At 39.0% G+C, this 20,481-nt stretch overlaps 2 protein-coding genes across 5 annotated transcripts in view; one reads left to right on the forward strand and one right to left on the reverse strand.

Moving 5' to 3' along the window:
* The window catches only part of rps12 (ribosomal protein S12), an 86,059-nt gene that overhangs the window by 39,210 nt on the left and 26,368 nt on the right, over positions 1 to 20,481 (reverse strand). The window lies entirely within an intron of this gene.
* lca5 (lebercilin LCA5) lies at positions 1,426 to 19,423 on the forward strand. Of its 4 annotated transcripts, XM_072697076.1 has the most exons (10): positions 1,426 to 1,733; positions 3,720 to 3,775; positions 5,566 to 5,966; positions 7,399 to 7,940; positions 9,077 to 9,214; positions 10,356 to 10,452; positions 10,621 to 10,760; positions 12,672 to 12,713; positions 13,456 to 13,723; positions 16,238 to 19,423. In XM_072697076.1, the coding sequence occupies exons 3-10, from the start codon at positions 5,591 to 5,593 to the stop codon at positions 17,026 to 17,028; spliced, it is 2,394 nt and encodes a 797-aa protein (XP_072553177.1). In that variant the 5' UTR covers positions 1,426 to 1,733; positions 3,720 to 3,775; positions 5,566 to 5,590; the 3' UTR covers positions 17,029 to 19,423. The 4 variants fall into 4 exon arrangements, with proteins under 4 accessions (XP_072553177.1, XP_072553175.1, XP_072553179.1 ...); XM_072697074.1 differs by lacking the exon at positions 3,720 to 3,775; XM_072697078.1 differs by lacking the exon at positions 3,720 to 3,775 and having other exon boundaries at positions 13,459 to 13,723.

The raw sequence follows: 20,481 nt of genomic DNA on the forward strand, positions 1-20,481 counted from the left end.
CGTGCTGAAACCTAGATGGACTCGTGCCTGTCTGACACTATTAATATCACAACTATTAACTTTCTGTTGTACCTGGTTTGGTAATTTTTATCATTAATGTTTAAAACAGTCTGGCCAGAGGAGGATGGGTCCCCCTTGTGAGTCTTGGTTCCTCCCAAGGTTTCTTCCTCCAGCTCTGAGGGAGTTTTTCCTTGCCACTGTCGCCGTTGGCTTGCTCACGGGGGTCTTTGACGCTTCATGTTATTTCTTCTTTCTTCTCTGTCTCTGTTCTTTATTAAGTAATAATTATGTAAAGCTGCTTTGTGACGACAACAGTTGTAAAAAGCACTATACAAATAAATTTGACTTGACTTGACTTGACTTAAATTCACATCTTATCCAGTGTCTACATATTAATGCAAACAGTTTGCAGATTATATATATTAAACCTGCACATTTTAATCAGTGCAGTAATGTGTGTATAGTGTAAGTGGTGTGTATATATAATGTGTATATATTCTGCATTTTTATTTTGTATATGTTTGTTAGTAGTTTTTTACTACTGTGAGGCTCATAAGGGGAAAGGGTCCTCACCAAAATGTGAGATACAACTATCTAAAAAGTCCTGGTATGCTATAGCATTGCACCTTTCACTGGAACTAAGGGTCCGAGCACTGAACCCTGAAAACAGGCCCAGACCATTATCCTTCATTCATCAAGCATTCTCTCTTCATTCATTCATCCTCATTCATCAAGCATTCTCTCATGCATTACATATTGTTTTGTGAGGATTTTATACTAAGATTCACAACCCAAGTCTACAATCTAAGAAACAGACGCCTTAATGCCTTCCTGAGTTGATTGTCTGCTTCTTTAAATAGTACATGCCAAATACAAGTGTCATCTACAACTGTGGTAAACGGCTCTGGGATGGAGGCCTTACAGGCAGAGCTGCTTTTTAAGAAGACAACACCTAATAAAACACCATACCAACCCCCACAACTATAATAATAATAATGATCACATTTATACTACTACTACTACTACTACTACTACTGCTACTACTACTAATAATAATAATAATAATAATAATAATAATAATAATAACAGTGTCATTCGTAGCCTGCATTTGTTTAGCTTAAAAAATATATTTTTTGGAAGTGCAGAGTTTATTTTAAACAACATCAATAACAATAACGAAAATAACAATACTACTACTACTACTACTACTACTAATAATAATAATAATCATAATAATAGTCGTCATAATATTGGTGCACAATAAATATTATGAATATATTATTTTATTGCCACCATGCCATCATGTTTTTTTTTATTATTAATTATTAAGTGCCGCCTCCTTCAGAGGTTGCTATGCTCCGTGCGTCAATAATACAGCGCGCGAAGCAGACGTTGCCATGGCGAGGCGTCGCTGTTCCAGAGCTTTGTGTGTTTATGTCCGTCGCGTTTCTCTGTAATCGAGGACCCACTGTCGCCAAGAGTGGTCTTCGTGTAAAGTCGTTTAGCTAGCAGACAAATGTCCGTCGTCGTTTCCCTCCTCTCTCTCTCTCTTACATCATGAGGGAAACGCTGTTAAGCGCTGCACTTTTAGTAACAGGCTTTAGTAACTAGCCACGTTTAAAATAATCCCTGCTAGCTAGCCAAGTTAGCTAACTAGCTGCTTAGCTAAAGCGGCAACTCTGTTGGTTTTCCACGTCAAGGGAGGACACATGGACACCTAAGACGAAACTTTGGTAAATGTGAAGCTACTTTGTCTCCAAACATGTTGGTTATCAGTCGGTTGTTGGTAGCAGAATGCTGGTATGGAGGATGGTGGCTAACGGTGTGACAGACAAGCAGCCCAGATTAGCTTTAACCTTTAGCTACCTTCTGTTTTGTAGCTCAGTCCACTAACCAGCACTCGTTAGTGATGGTGGATTATCTCATACAATACCTTCTCATCTAATGTCACTTTTTATGCAGCCCAAACCTTTTGAGTTAAAGCTGAGAAGAGCATCTTTTGTTTTTGACACCTGTAGCTCACACAAACTTAGCTAGCATTGTAGTGAGCCGGAATTTAACTAGCTATTATTGTTTCTGACACTTCATTAAAACTACTTTCTGTATCTGGATCAGCTCTATTTACCATGTAGGAGCACTCTAGTTTTCTAATTGCAGGCTGTTTCTAATTGTCCATCTGTTTCTCTGCATACTCTGTTAGCCTCCTTTCACCCTGTTCTACAAAGCTTAGGACCCCACAGGACTGACCACCACAGAGCAGGTAGTATTAGGGTGGTGGGTCACTCTCAGTACTGCAGTGACACTAGTGACATGGTGGTGGTGTGTTGGTGTGTGTTGCTCTGCTGGTACGAGTGGATCCGACACAGCAGTGCTGCTGGAGTTTGTAATCGCCTCAAGTGTCATTGCTGGACTGAGATTAGTCCACCAGCCAGAACTATCCAGCCAGCAGTTCCTGTGGGTAATGCCCTGTGAGCACTGATGAAGGACTAGAGGATGACCAACACAAACTGTGCAGCAACTCTAATGAGCTCTAATGTTTTTATGTTGTACACAGGTGTGTGATGGTAATTTCTACCTCCTCTTCTCTCAGTACTAACGATAAACAAAAAGCTTGCATTAATTAAACCATTTATCAAGAAACCAACCCTTGATCCATGTAAACTATGAAATTACAGACCCATTTCAAAACAAATTCTTGAAAGATTTCAGCCAGGCTTGTGGCCCCATCATAGTACGGAGACGCACTAGTATGAAATGATCTTTTATTATCCTCTGATTGATGCTGTGTATGTTTTAGTTTTACTCAGTTCAGCATTTGACACCGGAGACCACTCTATCATGTTAGACAGGCTTGAAAATTTGGTAGGGTTCACAGGATTAGCCCTCCTGGTTCAGATCATACATGACTGATTGTTATCAGTTTGTAAATGTAAATGGAGAAGCTCCTGTACATACAGAACATACCTCTATTATTAGTGTTATATTTGCTACCACTGGGTTACGTTATTCGAAAACATGGAATCATTGTCATTTTCACTGCAATGCAGACGACACACAATGCAATGCAGACGAATACCCGGTGCACCTAATCTCAGAAAGACTGAGGATTGTGACGTTAAAAGCTGGATGTGATGTAACTTCTGCTTAACTCTGACAAAACAGATGTATCTACCTCAGTGCCTTTCAAATATATCAAATATCCTTGAATGAGGCCTCTTATAGCTAGGAAAAACAAAAACGATCCGTATATGTGCATAAAATATGGGTGTAAATAGAGATACAAGGTTTTGTTCAGAGAGAAAAAACTGCTAAATTACTTTTAATTATATTTATTTTTATTATATTTATTATTATATGTATTATTATTATTATTATTATTATTATATAATTGGTTCTTTTTTTCCTCGAAAGGACGACAGCATATTAGAGACCCACAGAAGAGGTGCTGAGGGCCGTTTAGGATTAATCAGCAAAGTAGTTCTGTCTCTTGTTATGAATGCCAGATCTGCTCTCTCTGGTTGTGCAGAGCTAAAGCATCGCTATTGCAGATAGAGTATGGAATGTTCTGGACCCATCGGGTCGGGTGAGTCAGAAGTTGGCCTAGCCACAGTGTTGGAGTAATCTGTGGTGAGGAACTTGTCTGTGTTGCGTTCAATAATCCAGCTGTTCTGCGTCTCTTGTGTATTGTTGTGTTTAATGTTAATGTTTTGGCCTATCAGTCTGAGTCGGGCGACAGTCTTGAGGCTGACATGATTCTAAACACTTCCATTGTCAGGTATGGAAATTTAGAGTCAGTCTGTGTGGAGGCTAATGCATATGATAACCAGGGAACAAGCTTGTTTTGACAGAATGTATTAGCATATTTTAATGGCTAAAATGGCTTGAGTACAGAGAACAGATGGAGAGAAATGTGCATGATTTTCTATTTTCACTATTATTAGTAGTATTACCTAATACTACATCTACTACTATTAATAATAACAACAATAATAATAATACTTAAAAAATATAATAATAATATGGATATAAATCTTTGTAAAACCTCTTGTGTTTATGTGGCTCAGGTTACAAAACATGCTAAGAGAAACTTATTCACATATCTCTGCGTTGTGACCATATACTGTTTATTTGTCAAAGTAATGAGAGCGAGTGACACTGTGGAAGTCACAGTAAACAGATGGATAATGGATAAATCACGAGGTCAGGATAGTGTTTGATTTGGCTCTTGACAAGTACCCTATATGTCCAAATATTTGTGCTTACCTCTTATAATGAATGCATTTAGATACTTGCTGACACAGATATTCAAACGCACACACAGCTTATCTAGTTCTTGTAGAGAAGTACTACCAATAGAACAGTACTTTCTGAAGCACATAAACATGTATAAAGCCCCCAGCATTGAGCTGTGGAGCAGAGGAACTGTGTTCTCTGGAATGATGGTTGGTGCTCCACCTAGTACATTTTGAATGAGTTTGGGAAGAGGTGGGGTGGAGTCCAGCATCCTGACCTCACAAAAACTCTTGTGGCTGCATGCAATCAGATCCTCACACCAATGCGCAAAGCAACTTAAACAATGAATGAGCTGGTGTCCCAATATATTTGTCCATGTAATGTATATATGGCAAAACAATACACCTTAGGATGGAATGCATCCGATTTCCCTTAAGTAATCCATTATAAACTGTTAAGTGTTGCATAATGTTCTTTTACTGCCAGTTCCTTTAGAATAATAATTTAAGGGATGTAAGACCTCGTCTTAACACTGAAAGATGGAGAATAAGGCTGAATGTTTGGACGTTTTTAAGTGCCTTGGCAAGTTTACTCTAGATACTCAAGATACTCTAGAGCATCTAAATGATGTACAGTTGTTATGAAAGTAAAGGATGTTGTTAAATTTCTGAAATTGCTGGAAAGCTAAGAGACAATCTTGGCAATTCTGCATAGAGTAACCACATGTTTTTCTTTAGCTGACGTCTTTTTTTTTGTGGGAGATGTCCACAAGTTTTCTGTGTGTAGGGCTTTTCTTCAAGTTGCAGTTGTTTTTTTAAACCTATTATTCATTAAACCTAGCCCTAGACTAAATTTTGTTTTCAATGGAGAATCACCATTCTGTGTGATCTGTAGTCCTAGTCTTAATACCTGTTTGGGAACTCCCAAGGTCATAAACTGCCCAAGTTGTTTATGCAAACAGGTATTGGTGATTAAAATTGGGAAAATTCATGATCATACAGAATGTTTTACAATCTACAGTTCTGAAACAAATATGCACCCATATACATGTGTTTTTTTTTGTTTGTGTTTTCTCATTTGTTTTAAATAGCTGTTGAATGACAGTGACATATTTTGGACTCAGAAAAGGCTATGCATGGTTTGTTATGTATATATGTTACAGTTACATCAATATTTATTGTTTGGCATGTTACTTGATCATGTTACTTTAAAACATGCAACAATTTGCTTGATTATTGATTATTTCTTGTTACTATTAATGACAGCCCTACAAATATCTGGAGCTCATATTTAGCAGCCTCAGTCTGATCTAAACCTGTGTCTCTGCTGTAGGTTGGAGGGTGATTCAGGGTGAGACATGGATTCTGAGAACAATCTAGAGTTCTTTGAGGATAACCGTATGAGAGTGTCAGAACAGAGCCCCCCGCCACGCCACAGAAACAGGAAGGATTCAGAATCATCCTTCCGGTCAGGAAAGCGGGACGGGAAGTTTCATAAGGATGATGAGAGCTTGTTAGGGGATCGAGCCCGGACCAGAACACAAGAGACAAAGCGGGACCCGGATCAGGATCAGATCAGTGATGAAGAGCACAGCAGGGCCTCCTTCTATTCAGACGATGATTATGAAAATGCTTCACTGTCTGATAGGTCCTTCTCACCTCAGTCCTCCTCTCCACCAGCACCCAAAGCAGTGAGGACTCGAAGGGTCTCCAGCAGCCCTTTACACAGAACAGGTACACGCATGTGCATAGCATTGTGATTCCACTGCATTAATTTTGGATTATTAGCATTGATTCTTTATAATATTCAATAATGTGTGCAATGTATTCATAACCTGGTTAGGTTAACTAGGTAACACAAAATTTGTATTTAGTATATTTTTTAGAATGATGTCCTGAATGGTTTTAGAATTTAATCGAATGTCAGGGATTTATACCTTTATACACACTTATGCACACACACCTGTCATTTACACATGCTCACCTTTTCCAAGGGACTTATCCATCTGCCAAAGCACCTATTGCTGACTCAGCTGTGAATGCGTATCCAAGTTACGGGATGCAGATATGCTGGGGTACTGAAAACAGTAGGTTTGAGAGGTGGAGGAGGGGATATACAGAATAATTAAAATGAGGAGTTGTTAGTGTAAAAGCTTTACAATTGTGCCATGTGAACAGCATGGAAGGCATAACAGTGTTAAACCATATTATTATTACATATACTCTATATTACACACATATGTTTGTATATGAATATGAAGGAGACCATTTTGACATTTTACCATTGACTTTTATTCTAAATAGTAGATGTGCTTTCTTCCTTTGATTATAGGAAGACCAAATTGATTCAGTGGTGATTATTCTAAGTAGACATTATATGGCCTGCAGTGCCAGTAATGACCAGCAGATGACACAAGGGAGGCCTAAAACAAAACCATAAAAATGTTTCCTGGTTGGAATTCCCCGTATTGCCATTTTGTTCTCAGTGCCTAATCAAGATCAGGACTAATGCAGGTGTAAAACTTGATGCCATACAAAAAAACTTTTTGTTTGTTGTTTTTCCCCCATATTTTTACACCATTAAATTTGCCATTTCATGAGGAATAAAATTATATATTTAGAAAAGCAAGCTGTTAAAAGTTTAAATACCTAATGTTAAAAATTAAGAAAGACAAAGTCATTTAATTAAACACAACTTTTAATCTCCACAGAAAAGACCTCCCAATAAATACTATTGCTGAAGCAGCCTCGCACAGGTGCCTAAGGTCGCCATTGGGGTTATAAGGCCCCCAGTGCTTAGCTGTAGACCAGTGGAACTACGTTCCCTCGAGTGACTTAGCTCCATCCAATACTTTGGGAGTTAAAATGATGTTTGTTATTCAAAACCAGTCATCCAACAGTAATGCCAATCTAATGCTTTTGTGGATGAATGCAATCAAATCTTTATAGAAATGTTCCAACATCTTGTGAAATGCATTCAAAGAAGGCTGTTACTATAGGGCAGACTACCTATGAATACCTGTTAATACACACAACATACCGATATATATATATATATATATATATATATATATATATATATATATATATATATATATATATATATATATATATTGTATGTGTGTGTGTGTGTGTGTGTTTACCACATGTACATTCTTCTGTCTAGGTGTGCGTAAGGGTGTGTCTCGTCGCCCAGGCCCCCAGGCGTATCACCCTCAGCTGCGCTCCAGCGGGTTGCGCTCTCAGAGCCTCAGTAAAGAGGCTCCTCCAAAGGATCTGGATCTGGTAACTAAGCGGCTGCTGTCTGCACGCCTACTGAAAATCAGCGAGCTGAAGAATGCGCTGTCCGAACTACGGTCGCACTCGGACGAGCTGCAGCGCGAGAACCGTCTCCTCCGCCAGTTGCAGCTGCGGCACGAGAAAGCGTTGCAACGGTACAGCGACACGGAGAGCGAAATATCCCAGCTCATCTCCCGTCACAACAACGAGACGCACACACTGCGCGAGAGGCTGCGGCGCAGTCAGGAGAGAGAGCGCACGGCCGAACGTAGCTACAGAGAAGCAGATGCACAGCTCCAGCGCTGCCGCAGCCAGCTGCAGAAACTGCAGCAGCTCGCAGACGATCAGCATCTGGGGGAAAGAGACGAGCTGACCCGCAAACTGACCCACGCCCAGGCCAAAGCACAGGAGAACGAACGCAGAGTCAAAGTGCGTAGACGTATTCACACATACTCCGCTTCTTTCAGTCATTTCAAACAGTTTTATGTGTATTAAAGATACATGTAAATATAATGGTAGGACTCTCTAGGCTACTTCTTAGGCCTCAAATACAATCATGTGAAAAAGTGAGGACACCCCATGAAAACCTGTGTCTGTAATATATTTAAACATCTAGGCATTTGATCTTTATTTCAACATTGATGTGAGATGGGGGTAATATAATTAAACAAATCACTTAAATAAAAATACTAAGTGTAGATGAGTCTGGGAAGGGATTTTAAAAGATCTCAAAACACTTAGAATTCAGCTGTTCCACTGTCCACAAAATAATTCAACAACTGCAACTGCCAACATGGCCAGATCAGGCCATCCTGGCAAGTCCAACTGCAGACCACAAGATGAGTGAAGAAGTCTCCAACAATCCTAAAAGGTCATCACAGGATTTACAGGTAGCTCTTGTCACAGTTGAATTCAAAGTACAGTACCTACCATCCGAAAGAGACCACGTGTTTGATTTTTATGGGAGATGCATAAGAAGGAAACCCTTGTTATAAAAAAACCCAAAACATCAGAGCAAGACTAAAGTTTTCCAGAGAACACTTTTTTAATAAATTAATACAAAGTTATAAAAATAAGAAATATTTGGACACAGTAACAGAGGATATGTAAACCTGACACAGCATTTAAGCACAAGAACCCATTTTAACTGTGAAGCATGGAGGTGGAAATGTCATGGTTTGGGGCTGCTTTTCTGCAGCAGGTCCTGTAGAGCTCTCCAACATAGAATCTACTAGGAATCTACTATTCCTTTTTGTATCAGAGGGCGCTTGAGGGAAATGTGGGACCATCTGTCTAAAAGCTAAAGCTGAAATGTCGCACAGCTGAAAGAATTCTGCATGAAGGAGTGGAAAAAAACACTTCCACTTGATGTCAGAAACTGATATTAATTACTAGTTTTAATTGGTTTAGTTATATCATCAACATTGCTTAAATGAAGATCAAATGTCCATATGTTTAAATATATTAAAAAAGAGAAAGGTTTCTATGACTTTAACACGTGCCTGTAATTTAAAGGAAACATAAGTAACATTCATAATCATGTGCACTTTATCCTCCTCTATTAGGAGTTGGAGAAGAACATAGAGTTGAGTAATGGAAGCTTTCAGAGGCAGCTGGCTAGTGAGCGGAGGAAAACACATGATGCCATGCAGGAAGTCCAAGCACTACGGGAGGAAGCTGAGAGACTCAGTGCCAAACTCAAGGTACTCAAATATAAACAAAAAAGTTGTTAATGAGCACATACATAAGCAGCGTATAAAATGTATTTAAACCAATACATAATTGCTGCAGAAAACCAGAGAAAAACCTTGTAACTTTGCAGGAAAGTGAAAAAAAGATTTTATTCCATGTCATTTTAGAACATTTCTGTTGGTCCACTCATCATCAAATTTTGACATTATGTAAAGAACAGCTACCAGATTCACATTATGTCAAAAAGTGAAAACCAGCAAAAATGGAGATATAAGGTTTTAAGCCAGTTGCGGTAATGTGTACATAAATGTATTTATTTATCACACGTCATCATTTGTTGCCCTTCCCCACAATCCGCGTGCAGTAGATAGATAGATGCATAGCTAGACACCTGATTCTGGCAGCATTCCTGAGGAATCTTAGCCCATTCCTCACGGGCAATGACCTCCACTTCACTAATATAATTATGTCTTATTCAAATCCTACCAAAGATTTTCTATTGCGTTTAAGTCTGGCGACTGTGACAGCCCCTCCAGAATCTTTCAGGACTTGGTGAGCCTTGGTGGACTTTGAGGTATGGTTGGGATTGTTCATTTGAAGCTCCAATGATGCCCAAGCCTCAGCTTCCTCACTGAGGTGTGGCATTTACCACATGGTTTTGCCAGTACAACCAAAAATGACTCATATTCCCTCATATTTTAAAAGTTTGCTGGAGAAAAGGTTACTTCTTCAGAACGTGCCTCGCTGCTACAGGTTCAATATAACAACACAGGTGCAGTGATTTAAAAACAAAGAATAAGACATGGATTGGGCTTTTTATAGCTGATACCTGGTTCATTCAGATATGCCTAGATAAGCATCCTTATTCAGAACTAAAGGTTCTAGTGCGTTTTGTATGACATCAAATCCAGGTGATTTGTTGCTGTAACCGTTTACCCTTTCAATTCAGAGCCAATAACTAGGCACTTCAAACAGTCCTGAGAAGTGGTGTTCCTGGCCATGTTTTGTTTTACAACATCTGATGGTGACTTTTTTTGTGAATGTTCTGTTCATGCTGACTGGTTCTGTACTGGATCTGTGTTGACTGATAGAAGTGTGACTGTAATCTACACTGACCCATTGTTTGTGTTTGGTTTGTGATTGTGATTTTAGGAGAAAGAAAGGGAGTTGGATGCTAGGAACATTTATGCTAACAGAATCAAGAGAGTTGCTTCAAAGAAAGAGTCTGAAAACCCCAACAAGAGAAAAGGTAGAGTATTGTTATTTTCTTTAACTGCAGGCTTGTGTTTCTGTACCTACTAAAATTGTACAGTAACTGTCACATTATACACGCTTTTGTCTGTCTTGTAGGGACAGATGTGTGTCTAATAAAAGCTATTAGCTAAGCTGTTGTTTCTGTGTATTTTGCACGCCTCAGGTCTAATTAGTATCAATAGTAAAGCTGTGCAGACTGAAGACCGGGCACTGTCATTGGACTTCCCCTCCCCTCCTCCTGCTATCACAGACGGCAATGAGTTTCCCACTGATGACCAGGTTGATGACTACCTTTCTCTAAAGGCAAGTACCTTTCAGTTTCACTAGCAGACCAGACTTGCTCTTGCTAGTGGAGAGAAGAGTTCTGTTTGTGTGTGTTCTGACTCATTGAGCCTGTTTACACCTGGCACCATAATGTGCGTTTTTGATCTGATCATGTGTGGATTGCAATTATTCACAAAAAGAGTCTGGTGTAAACACCCCCCCAAGACGAATTGTGGTCAGATTATGATCCTAACACTCAATCCATATTCAGAGGTGGATAGAGATCGATCTTGTCCACATTTAATACAAGTGTAAAAATGCTTTATCTGTGATCAGATTCTGGCAGGCAATGTGCGTGTGCTTGCTCGTGCTTACGCTTATTTACCTGTAGGTGAGAGCAGTTTTACTGAGTTAGTTCCCTTGCGGTTTAAGTAGTTTGTCTCAATTTCTGTGCAATTACGGGAATGTGAGAACCATCTATTGGTCCACCATATTGCAGAGCCTTCACAGTTCCTCTAAACTCTTCTTGATCTCCCTAAGAAGGACAATTTTGATGAGAAATCACTGTTTACTGGAAGTAAAACGGAAATGGGGTATTCTTGGTGTGCTTTTTATCCAGGAAAGTAAACTCAGATGTCATATGGCCGTGCTGGGGACGCATACAGTTTGTATACATTTGTTTACAAGTATATTCCGATACTTCCTGGAGACAACGCACATGATAATTCCAGGTGTAAAAAGGCTCATTTTGATATTTAATTATACAAAAAGGTGTGAATATTTAGTTATTTTGGGAGGTTCTGGAATCAATGTATCACAAATAAACTATCAAATATTTGGTAATACATACTTTATTGTAATACATTTAATAACCTGCTGGACTACATAAGTTATTAAATTAGATAAGATTATTAAACAGATGTAAGATTACATTTTAGGTGGTAGCACTGGTACTGAGCTCGACTGAAATCCAGCAGGTCTTTATTGAGCATGACTGCAGTAACACTTATGGCATTGGATTTTCTTACATGGCTGTTTTCACAATTAGTTTTTTTTTTCTTCATCAGGGTTCCCACAGATCCATAAAAAGACTTTTAAAGTTGTAAAACAAAATTAATGTCATAAAATGTTTATTTTTATGTTTTATTTTTCATGCTGGTGTGACGAATTCTGAGCTGTGGCCTAAAGACCAGGCTAAAAGAGTCATTGTACACATCATCTCATTTAAAGTTCACTGGTAAATGAGAGAAAGAGCAAAGAAGAAAAGAAAAAAAGATAGCAGTGCATTGAAAAGAGAGAACAGATAGTGATGCTGAACAAGGAAATTGAAGTTTGATTTTCAACCAATGTTTGAGTACATAATACTTAATATGTGCAATATCTGATTTTGTGTGCCTTGTGTGGTGAAAAGTGTAATTTTCCTTCTTTTGAGGAGAGAATTTTTGCTTAATATACAGTGTTGTAATATACAATTTAAAAATTAGAATGAAAAGCCTTTACTGACTTATCTGGGCACTCAGTGTTTTTTAGTTAGTGAAATATAGACAGTAAAAAACAGTAAATATTAAAATTAATACAAATAACATTCCTACAAAAATCCATCACTGTGTTTATTAAAACATTTCCAGAGCGCTTATTTTGGGGATGTCTGGCTAGAGACATGCAAGAAAAATCTGGAACCAAGCTTTGTTCTTCAAACTAGCTCATAAAATCTTGACTACTTTCTTCAGAATGAGAAATTCTTGTTCCGTTTCTGTTTACCTGCATCTGTTCTAATGTGATCTGGAGTTTCTACAGTAAGAACTCTCTTACTAATGAGAGACATGGTTTAAATAATGTGCTTAGGAGCACAATATCTTTTGTACTGTACTGTATATTTCTGTATATTTCACTTTAAGTCGATAAATTGATTCTAAGCTGCTGTTTGTTTTAATTACCATTGATTCACAGGTTCGACGGCCTGCTCTGAATCAAAGTCAGAGGATAAAAAAGGTTGGACCAAAATGCATGCCCTCCTGCATCCCAGCATGCAACACTGAAAAACAAAAACAGAAGTTTCTTGTTTTATAACCAATAAGCAACTTTCAGTTAGTATTGCACTGTGTAGTAATAAACCCAGTGTATATGTCCAGTGTTTTTTGCTAGGAATTAATATGCAACCTAGTTAATTCAACACTTTACCAGTAGCATAGTTAATTAATTAATCCTGCAGCATGAAACATAGCTCTGGGTTAAAGATAGCACTGGATTACAGATAATCCCAGGGTGAGGATGGTTCCTTTACTCACTAGCACAAATTTCTGAAAGACTGTAGCATGTTTTGATAGACTGTATATGCAATTAATCAGCTGTTTTTAAATACAGAATGTTTTGAATTTTAATTAACCTTAAGAAGGCTAGAATATTTTGTTTTCATATTTTAAAATTATATTGTTATGCAATTAATAGACATTTACTTTTGATGTTTGACAAGCTTGAGGCTGCACTTCTAACCTTTCAACCACTTTCCAATGTAAAGCAATGACAGAAACATGGCAAGAATGTGAAGGAACATAATAGCACATAACAGTGATTATTCTGATTATGTGCCTACACATAATGTTACCCAGCGACCTTCGGTGGAGTAATTGCAGAACTCATTATTAATAAACTTTTCTTTCATTTATGTTTTTTTTTCTACATTTGTATTACTCTTTCTTTCATCTCCCCTTGTATTTATGTTCAAACATTCTAGCAGGAGCAGCAAAGCAGTGAACAGAGGCAGAAAGAGGTAAAAGAATGGAGAACTCAGGTGCTGGAGAGAGAGCTAGAGAAACAGCAAGCACAGGAGAAAGAGACGGAACGGGCCTTTGAACGTGAGCGGGAGAGAGAGAAAGAAAGAGAGCCACTCAGGGAAAAGAAGAGAGAATCGGAGAAGGAGAATGACAGAAGTAAGGTAGAGAAGCAGAGAATAGATCAAGAGATTGACTCAAGCGAAGAGAAGGGAGCAAGGTCGAGAGACGGTAAGTCACTGAGCACATTTTAAACACTTTTTGTCATGTGCTTTATTTATTTGTTCCATTAATGCACTCTGTTCAGACCCATTTCTGGCGCTGTGCACTATCGAGTGCACACCAAGACAGCAAGTAAACAGTCAGTTCCTGAAGGTGGTGTGTTAAAAGAAGGAAAATTGACAAGCAGAACACTTCTAAGACACTTTGACAAGAAACTATTTGTAATGGCTAGATCAACTGGGTCAGAATTTCCAAAAGGCAGGTCTTGTGGGTTTTGCAGTGGTCAGGATCTACCTAAACTGCTTCAAGAAAGGACAACTAGTGAACCTACGACAGGGCCACCAAAAACGTATTGATGTGATCCATGGTAGTCCCACCTCTTACACAGCTTACAAGACTTTCTAAAGTCTTGTTGACAGATACCACAGGACAATTTTAGAGGTCTTGTGGAGTCCATGCCTTGAATGCTCAGATCTAGATCAAGAGGGACCTACTCAGTATTAGGCAGGTGGTATTATTGTTATGGCTGATTGGTGTATTGTGTTACACTGTTCTTACTTTTAGATCTAAGGTCCTGCATTAACAGTGGTTTCCATTTTTATTAAAATGTGTATTTTTTGCATTTCCTTAGTTGGACTGGAGTTGAGCAGGATTTACTTGTGCCTGACCGATTGTCAGCATGCTTCCTATCTAGCATTTTAGCAGTGCTAAATGCACTGTTCTGCATGGTCTAATTGAATATATAAATAAATTAACATTACTGCAGTGAATACTTTACAAAATACCAGAATTTCATTCTCTCCCGCTCTCCCTTATCTGTGACAGGATGCATGGGTTGCGGATCTTTTTGCACAGTTTGTAGACTAATCTACTTTAAACAATACATTTGAACTGTGCATGGATGATTCATTACCAATTATAGCCACTTAACCTCAGCGCTATGCTATAGCAGCTGCTAATAATGTTTGCACCATTTGATGCCTCCGGTTGAATTTTAAGTTACCTTTAAGTCTGTGTCAAAAAATAAAAGCTTTAAAAAGTCATTATGCACCCTAATGCCCACATAGTCCTAATCAATCAGGGAAGATGGGATTATCTATCAATTTTAAACATTAAACACTATATTTGGTTAATGATTATCAAGTCACAAGTCTTTAGGAGTGCTGAGAGAGTTTGAATGTGTAATGGAGATGACCCAGTCAAGAATTGTGGCACCTTTGTAGCACAGCAGATGATGCGGAAACCTGCTAATTTGCTAAGCCAGCTATGTTCTAATGTTTTATGGTTTGAATTGGTAAAATTCCACTTTTACAGCTAAAAAAGCACCTCTTGTTCAAATGTGTGCCCATAAAAAACTATTCACCCCCTTTTATTGTTGGAATATCTGTGTATTTAATTTGTCTTTTTAAAAAAGAATTTACCAAAACTAAAAATAAATATGAACATATCATGTAAAATTGTGATTGCATAAATATTCACATTAAGTGCAATTGGGGCTATTTGTCTCACAGTTAGTGAAATGGAGATCATCTAAGTGCAGTGAATGTGTCTCAAGCGTTTGAGATATATAAAGTATGTATGTATATATATATATACGGGTATAAAGACACCCGTCTGCAAGGTCCAGTCACAGAATAATCAGTGTTTCTGCCTACAAATAAACCATGAAGACATAAGAGCACTCCACACAAGTCAGAGAAAAGGTAATTGACAAGCATAAGTTAGGGATAGATACAAAAGGTCACAGAACATCCCCTGTAGTAATTTATCATCAAGAAATGGAAGGAATATGGCACATACGTAAATCTGCCTAGAGCAGGCGGTCCTCAAAGATTGAGTGACCCTGCAAGAAGGAGACTAGTGAGGAAGGCTTTCTTAATGATGGATTTAAATGAATTACAGAGGATGTTCAGCGGCTTGATTAATTTTTTTTTTTCTTTTTTTGTAAATTCGTCTTAAAAAGTCAAATTATATTGATTATGATTCCATTTATGAAAGCAATAAAAGGAAACAACATCCAAGTGGTGAATACATTTATGGAACTGTTATCAATAGGCTCAAGTCTAGTTCTCGTTTTTTGGACAGTGGTTTCTGGTGTGTCCTCCCCTTATGCTATATATGGGTGTATTGATTATATGTATTGGCGTATTAACAATATACTACATCATGCTCCATTTATCAATGTGAACATATTATGTGCACTAATAGTCTAGCATATGTTAGGGTACAACAGAACTACCCTAAAATGTATTTAATTAAACTATTAATGATAAGTTAACAGAACAATAATCTGTCTTATGTTAACTTATTATTTGAATTTCACTGTACTCAAAACTTTAGGCAGCCCAGTTACTTGCTTTGTAGGTTAAAACCTAATATTGGAATGTGTTCAGATTGAGACACAGCACTCGAGTGATACAGGGGTGTAGTTAGAAAAAGCTTTGTTAGATCCCTCCATGTCTGTGTGCATATTCAAATATATTTTGCTTAAGGATGAATGTTTCTTGTTCATCTCTGCAACAGGGTGGGACAGAGGGGAGAGGAACCAGAAGAGGTGGAGCCAGTACCAGAGTGAGGAAGAGGAAAAGAATTCACATGGACAAGAAGAGGAAGATCAGTGGATGCGAGATCAGGAGGTCCTGGCCAGTCAGGAGCGTGCAGAGGAAGAGCGTCAACGTAAAGAGCAGCTTTTGGCTAAGATGCGCGAGATCGACATGCAGACTCAAGGCCAGGACTCTGACTTCTTCTCGGATGAGACCGGAAGCATACGTTCTCCTCCGCGGTTGTCTGAGCCACGGAACCAGAATGCCTCCATCTTCAGCTTCACGGAACCAGATGAGGGTTTGGGCACACCTGGGGTTGGGAAAAGAGGTGGAGCTCTCAGAACACAGAAAACCAGTCAGGAGCTTGACTTTGCCTTTGGCAGTTACGAACCTTCATTTGGTAAACCAGCCTCTAGAGCAGGCTTCGGTCATCGCAACCAAAGCCAGCCCAATGGCCAGCTGCCAGGAGAAGGAGATGCAGGGCTGAATCTGAGTGGACTAGTGAAAGAGAGGAAGTCCAACCTGATGCAGCAGCTTTTTGGCTCTACAGCATCCTCTCCTCCTCCTGACCCGTCCCGCAAGATGGAGCTTCTGAGTTCTGCCGGCACAGCCAAACTGCCATCCGGAGCCCCGAGTGTACGCAGAAGGGATGCAGAAACGCCGAATGGACTTAACATCAAGAGCAAGAGTGTTCTTCAAGTTTCTGAGAGCCGTCCTGCTGTCAGGGCCATTACGTCATTTGATGATGACATTGAGGAGGTAACTCTGTGAAAAAGGCACATTTTCATGCCACCACAGATGGAAGAGTTAGTTTCCTACAACACAGAGAGGCCAGGATAAGAGAGGAATTAGTTAAATCCATCTTCAGGAAGTATTTTCAGATGAAACCAAGTTCAGAGGGCAACATACTCCAGAGTCTTTTTATTCATTTAGCAAAGTCACTGAAAGAAACCATCTGTTGTATTCTGTGCTCGAAGTAAACGTACATTATATGACTTTTAAGAGAAAGATGTCTCTACACACTAAAACACACTACTATACTGAATGTATTACATACCTAAAGTTTGTATTGAAACGGCCTGATTATTGTCCTTTGCTCTGTGCTCGTCCAAGAATTTCCCGCTTCCGCTGTGTGTGTTTGAGATTATAGTAGGTTTGGGAAATCCTATTGGTGCGTATATAACTGAGTCCTGAACTTTAACTGGCCACTGTGTGGCCTGGCACACTCAGCCCTGAGCTAAATTTCCTATGCCCTTAAGACTGGCCCACCAATCTGCCACACTATTTCACATCCAATCTTCTGTTCACATGCGCCCTGGGTGATCCGATCATAAGCGCCCAGCACAGGAACAGGTGTAAACGCATTGTAATCCGATCACTCTGACCACATTCTGAGGTAATCAGAGACACATATGATCACATTATTCTTGCAGTATGAACAATGTCATAATTTGTCCCCGACAGCCCAAAAATACTTAAATCCTCTCCTGGTCATTTATAAGTTGGGTTAACAGACCACAGGATAGAAAATCCTAAACAACCCATATAAGAATATCAGCAAGGACTTACCGTCTATTTTGCTTTAAAAACAAAAGCAGCTGGAGAGTGGCGTCATTCATGTGCATGTGCCCCTCCTCCAGTGGAAATGATGTGAGAAATGCAATCGCAAGCAGTCACAGGAGACGCTTTGAAAATGCCAGGTGTGAATGGCTATGCGTTTCGGCAATCATTTGTGATCGGATCACCCAAGACGCATATTAGTACCACGTGTGAACAGGACCTTAGGGAGCGACCAGGTTGCCAACAACACAGCATTGTTCAGATCACCTTACTTTCTACATTTAACCATCAAACCATGACCATGTTCTGTAGCACTTGAGGAAACCCAGACCCTGGACACGTTGGAGTAAAGAAACCACTACAGTAATGCTACAGTCCCCTAAACAGCCAGAAAGAATGTGCTTCTCTGGCCAAACTGTGGTTACATGTTCTTTCAGAGACCGAAAATTGATGAAGTGTAGGAGCTAATGCTAATGAAGAGTTTTCGCAACAGACATTTTGGGTCAATGTTGAAGTAGTACAATTTCATGTCTTATTTATTATTTGTGAGCATTTGTGTTTGCTTCTGATGATCAATAATATATTTGTAAAGAAATGAAAGTACTTTACCCTCTAGTTGGAGTGGTCTGTAAAAAAGGAGGTTCTAAAGTTTGGGGGTTGGTAACTTTAGCCTTTCAGAAATTCTCATGTGAATCATTGAGCACTTGTGATTTTTTTTTAGCTTAATAATAATAAAAGAGGAGTAAAGGTTTTTATTTATGGACTTTTTGTGAATGGTAGGTGTTGTCACATACAATTGTATTTAACACAAAACAGACATATAGTGGTGTGACCTGAATTTAAAATATCTCAGGGCAAGTATTGACCTGGTAAGAGACTTTTGTATGAGCTAAACATTGAAACTGATGCTGAAATAACACTCCATTTCAGAATCTGGCATCTACAACTTTCCAACATTAGGAATAAACAGTCATGTAAAAGAACAATATTATTATTAGACGATGGAGGTCATATGACTAAACGCCTAAAACTGAGGTTTAAATAAGACGGGCTCCTCCAAAAACTTAACAATATTCTGAAGCTTGCACTTGGTTCTTTTTTTTTTTTTAAAACATTCTATGAGTGTTCTAACCTTTTCCTATTTTTGTTTTTATCATTACATTTTACAAATTTTTTTTAAAGACATTTCCTCAGTTGTAAGTGTTTAGTTATATTTCACCTCCATCTCTCCATATTGTCCAAATAAGGATCAAATGTCCAAAGTTTATGGCTGTACAATTAACTACAACATTATAATATGGGTATGTACATTTAAACTAAAGCTACAGGCACATTTGCTGATTTTCACTCTTGCAACTCCTTCATTTTAGATTCACACACTTGCAAACCTTTTTAAACTGGTATTGTTAAAATACTGTCATCATGTGTGTTCCATATTGTCAAATTTGCTTATATCATTTATTTTGGTAAGAATCCCCCCACAGTATCGATGCTCACTGTCTTTTTGTGGCGATGTATTTTTTAATCGGTTTTATAAACATGTAGTACAGTACATCTGCGTATTGATGATTGTTTCATTTGCGTTTGAGTAAAGAAATTAATTGTGGCTCATAGTCTATCTTTGCACTGAAATGCACAAAACAGCACAAGCCAGAATGGCTCTGGTTCTGGACTACATAAAGCTTTCATCCAGCACACTTCTTCTTTGCACTCTGGACTGATCTGCATCATCTGATTCATAGAATACTTCTGGGAAAAGGCACACAGGCACACACATACACACACATTCACCCAAGCACAGGAAACCTCTGATTGTTCACAGTTGGAGGGCAGTAGGCTTCTAGAGGTGTATGCATGTTCTGTGATGTTAGGCATTATAGAATGTTGACCATTGTGAGGTCACCATGGAAGGTCTTCCATTGTGAGATCACTATAGAAAGTCGTCCATTGTGAGGTCAGCCGTAGAATGTCGTCCATTGTGAGGTCAATGCAAAGGGGTGTCCATTGTGAGGTCACAGTAGCAGAGTACCATTCCTGCTTTCTATGAAATGTAGACGTTTATTACGTATTTAAAAAAAAAACATCCTGCAATATTAAACGCATTTGTCATCAAAATTCGCGTTCATGTCGATTTCGAGCTCCTATTTGGGCGATTTTAGCTCATAAAGCCCCCAATGACGGTGGTGTTCATTGTGACCCTTCCTACTGGAGAAGCGAACAGAGAAACGGATTAGGGTGAACAGTGGAGCTGCTTGCTTGATGGCCAAATCTTTTAAAAGCGTATATAGGTAGCAGACCTAAGACGGAGACTGCTAATGCAGGGCTACCCCACTTTTTTGGGGGGATTTTATGAAGACTTTCCTTTTGTTTACACTCAGAAGAACTGAAGAGCTGGTAGTATTTAGGAATACGTTTCCCAGCTAACCAAGCTCGCGGTGTCACGCGATGATTGGCTCGGCGTCCCTCAATCCAACGCCTCACGCGGACCTTTAAACCTATCCGGTGCGCCGAGCTCTGATTTGCATAGAAAAAAGCGCGTAACCAATCAGAACGAAGTCGAGAAGCCTCTTGTGAAACGTAAGCCAATAGCTGCAGTCGATATATTTACATATCGGGGAGACGAGCCAATCACAGAGAAGCGGTGGGAGAAGTGCCAAGGGAGCT

Source organism: Salminus brasiliensis, chromosome 14 (assembly GCF_030463535.1).
Source record: "Salminus brasiliensis chromosome 14, fSalBra1.hap2, whole genome shotgun sequence".
Taxonomy (NCBI): domain Eukaryota; kingdom Metazoa; phylum Chordata; class Actinopteri; order Characiformes; family Bryconidae; genus Salminus; species Salminus brasiliensis.